Below are 2,500 nucleotides of genomic sequence, written 5' to 3'. Positions count from 1 at the left end.
GAAAAGTGTAGTGCGATTTGTAGACTAGATATTAAGAACAACCCGGATTCCAATCAAAGACTGCATCGGTTCCTCCTTGCCGCTGCTCATTTGTACCCTCCGCAGTAAGGTACGTTGTCATATCATATTCGTTTTTTTTTGTTTTGTTTTACACTGCAGAAGAGATAAGAGGGGGGTCCTTGGCTAAGTAAATAAATATACAGGTAAGACAAGTGAAAAAACAGACCTGTTTCAAGCTCTATCTTGCCGTGCATATCGAGGTGAAGAGAATGTTTGCCGGGGGGTGTTGGCGGGCAGAGCCCCCCATCAACTCTCCCCTCGGCAACTTGGATTGTGTCAATTTTGTGTCGTTAACCGTGTGCGCTTCTTGCTCTTTCCTAATTTTTATGGCAGGCATAATCGAACACTCGTATTTTTTCATTAAAAAAATTGAAATTTAGCTCCGAAAAGTCGCATTCTATGATCTTCGTAAATATGAAGTTTGGCTCGCATTTCCGAAAAGTCGCATTCTATGATCTTCGTAAATATGGAATTTGGCTCGCATTTCCGAAAAGTCGCATTTCTTTGCATTCATAATTTCCTTTGGCCATTTACTGACACTCAAATCAAACTGAGGCCACTCTACCCTCCCCCCCAAACCCCCGGTTCCCCACGTGTCCCCCAAGATTGTTGGCTGGAGTTGGGGGACTTTGTCTCTGGCGAGTGCGTCCATACCGTAAAGAATTACCAGAATATTTTACATAGGAAAGTTTTCGTAATGTTATCAAAGAAGAACAGTGGATAACCATTAGTTATAAAGAATTCTTTAAGAAACAACAATTCGTCATGAAAGGTTGTCCAGTTGCTACACAGGTTATAGGCTCGAATGATTAGAGTTCTGATGCTGTTGATTTTATATAAATATGGAATGTAACTAAGAAAGTGAAGTCCGAGGCCAGTGAAAGTTGGCTTTCGGTAAATGCTTGTATGGAAGGTGCCATTGTTAAAGGTGATTAGCGTATCCAAGAACGGTAATTGATTGCCTTCTTGTATCTCACAGGTAAATTTGATGCTAGGGTGTTTTGAGTTGAGATAGTTTAGAAAAAGATTTATGTGTGATGGTTGTTTGAAAAGGAGAAAGGTATCATCGATGTATCGGCGATAATAAACGGGTTTAAATTCAGGCGGGCATTGATTAAGCCAGTTTTGTTCATGAAAACAGAGGAATGCATTAGCGTAGGAAGGGCCTAATGGGGACCCCACCGCTACACTGTCTGTTTGGCTGTATAAGCAATCATCAAATGTGAAAACAGAGTAATGGGCTGCAATCTCAAGTAGTTTTTTGAAGTTATCTTTTGATAGGCCAAATTCATTGAGATGTGTGCTGTTTACATTATTGACTATTAAATCTGTGGTTTCATGAAGGGGAACATTGGTGAACAATGACTCAACATCGAAACTTGCCATGGTAATGGCTTGTTGAAATGTTAGGGATGTAATTTCATTTACAAAGGTAGTAGAGTTTTCAATTTTGTACTGATTGGTAGTTAGAGGGGATATGATAGGAACCAGGAATTTTGCCGTGTTATAGTTAAAAGTGCCAATCGAAGAAATAATGAGCCTTAGGGGAATGTTAGGTTTATGAACTTTGGGGAGTCCATAGAGAAGACCAGGTATGGAGCCAGAAGTCATAAGAAAATTATAAGTGCTTTCATTAACGGAGGTTTTAATGATCCGGAGTAGTTTTAATTTGACTTCGAGGTATAATAGATGAGTTGATACCTCAGTAGTAATTCTTTTGAATTTCGTGTGGTCACTGAGAATGTTCAAGATCTTTTGTTTGTAGTCACAACTATTTAAGATGACAACACCCCGACCTTTATCTGGTTTGGTAATCAATATTGTTTTGTCATTCTTAAGCGTTTTTAGAGGAGATAGGATGGCCTCTGAATCACATGTCTGTTTAACTTGACGTGAAAATTTCTTGAAAGTAGTGTTGGCTATTATGGTAATATCGTAGGTAACATTGTTGAAGCTGTTTTTATAGATATTACAGTTTTTAAGATTTTTACATAATTTATCAAAATGTAGGTAAAACAAGTGGAAGGTGGCTTTTGTCGGAGGCAAACAGTAGTCCAAACCAAGAGATAGTATACCTTTTTGTTCTTCAGTAAGAATTCTGTCTGAGAAATTGAATATAACTTTGTCCTTATTCACTTTCTTCTGAACGTTAATTCCAAGATTGAGGAGTTTTTTGTTATGGATGGAATCTACTCTACGTAGTTTATTGTTTACATTATTTGTGATTATTCTGAAAATACAAATGAAGTCCAGTGAAGATAATGTAGTTTTTAACTGAGATATGTTGTCATTTAGCTTTACAGTGGGAGAAGTTTCTTTTTTGGTTTGCACAGTGATTTCCCGGTTCAGAAGCACACGACACCAAGAACGATATGTCTGGGTGTGTGTAAACAAGGGGTTGTGAACACGGAAATTAACAAATCTGGGTGTAACATCATAA

The 2,500-nt window shown here is 38.1% G+C and overlaps 1 protein-coding gene across 1 annotated transcript in view; it reads right to left on the bottom strand.

The window, feature by feature from the left end:
- Positions 1–2,500, bottom strand: part of LOC119596757 — a 19,616-nt gene that overhangs the window by 5,843 nt on the left and 11,273 nt on the right. Inside the window, exon 3 of the mRNA XM_037946082.1 lies at positions 1,444–2,500. This exon is cut by the window's right edge and continues 101 nt beyond it. Coding sequence (XP_037802010.1) covers positions 1,444–2,500 — 1,057 coding nt within the window. The remainder of the gene's footprint in view (positions 1–1,443) is intronic.

Source organism: Penaeus monodon, chromosome 38 (assembly GCF_015228065.2).
Source record: "Penaeus monodon isolate SGIC_2016 chromosome 38, NSTDA_Pmon_1, whole genome shotgun sequence".
Classification (NCBI taxonomy): domain Eukaryota; kingdom Metazoa; phylum Arthropoda; class Malacostraca; order Decapoda; family Penaeidae; genus Penaeus; species Penaeus monodon.
The sequence above is the reverse complement of the archived record's forward strand: the minus strand, read 5'-3'. Positions and strand labels throughout refer to the sequence as shown.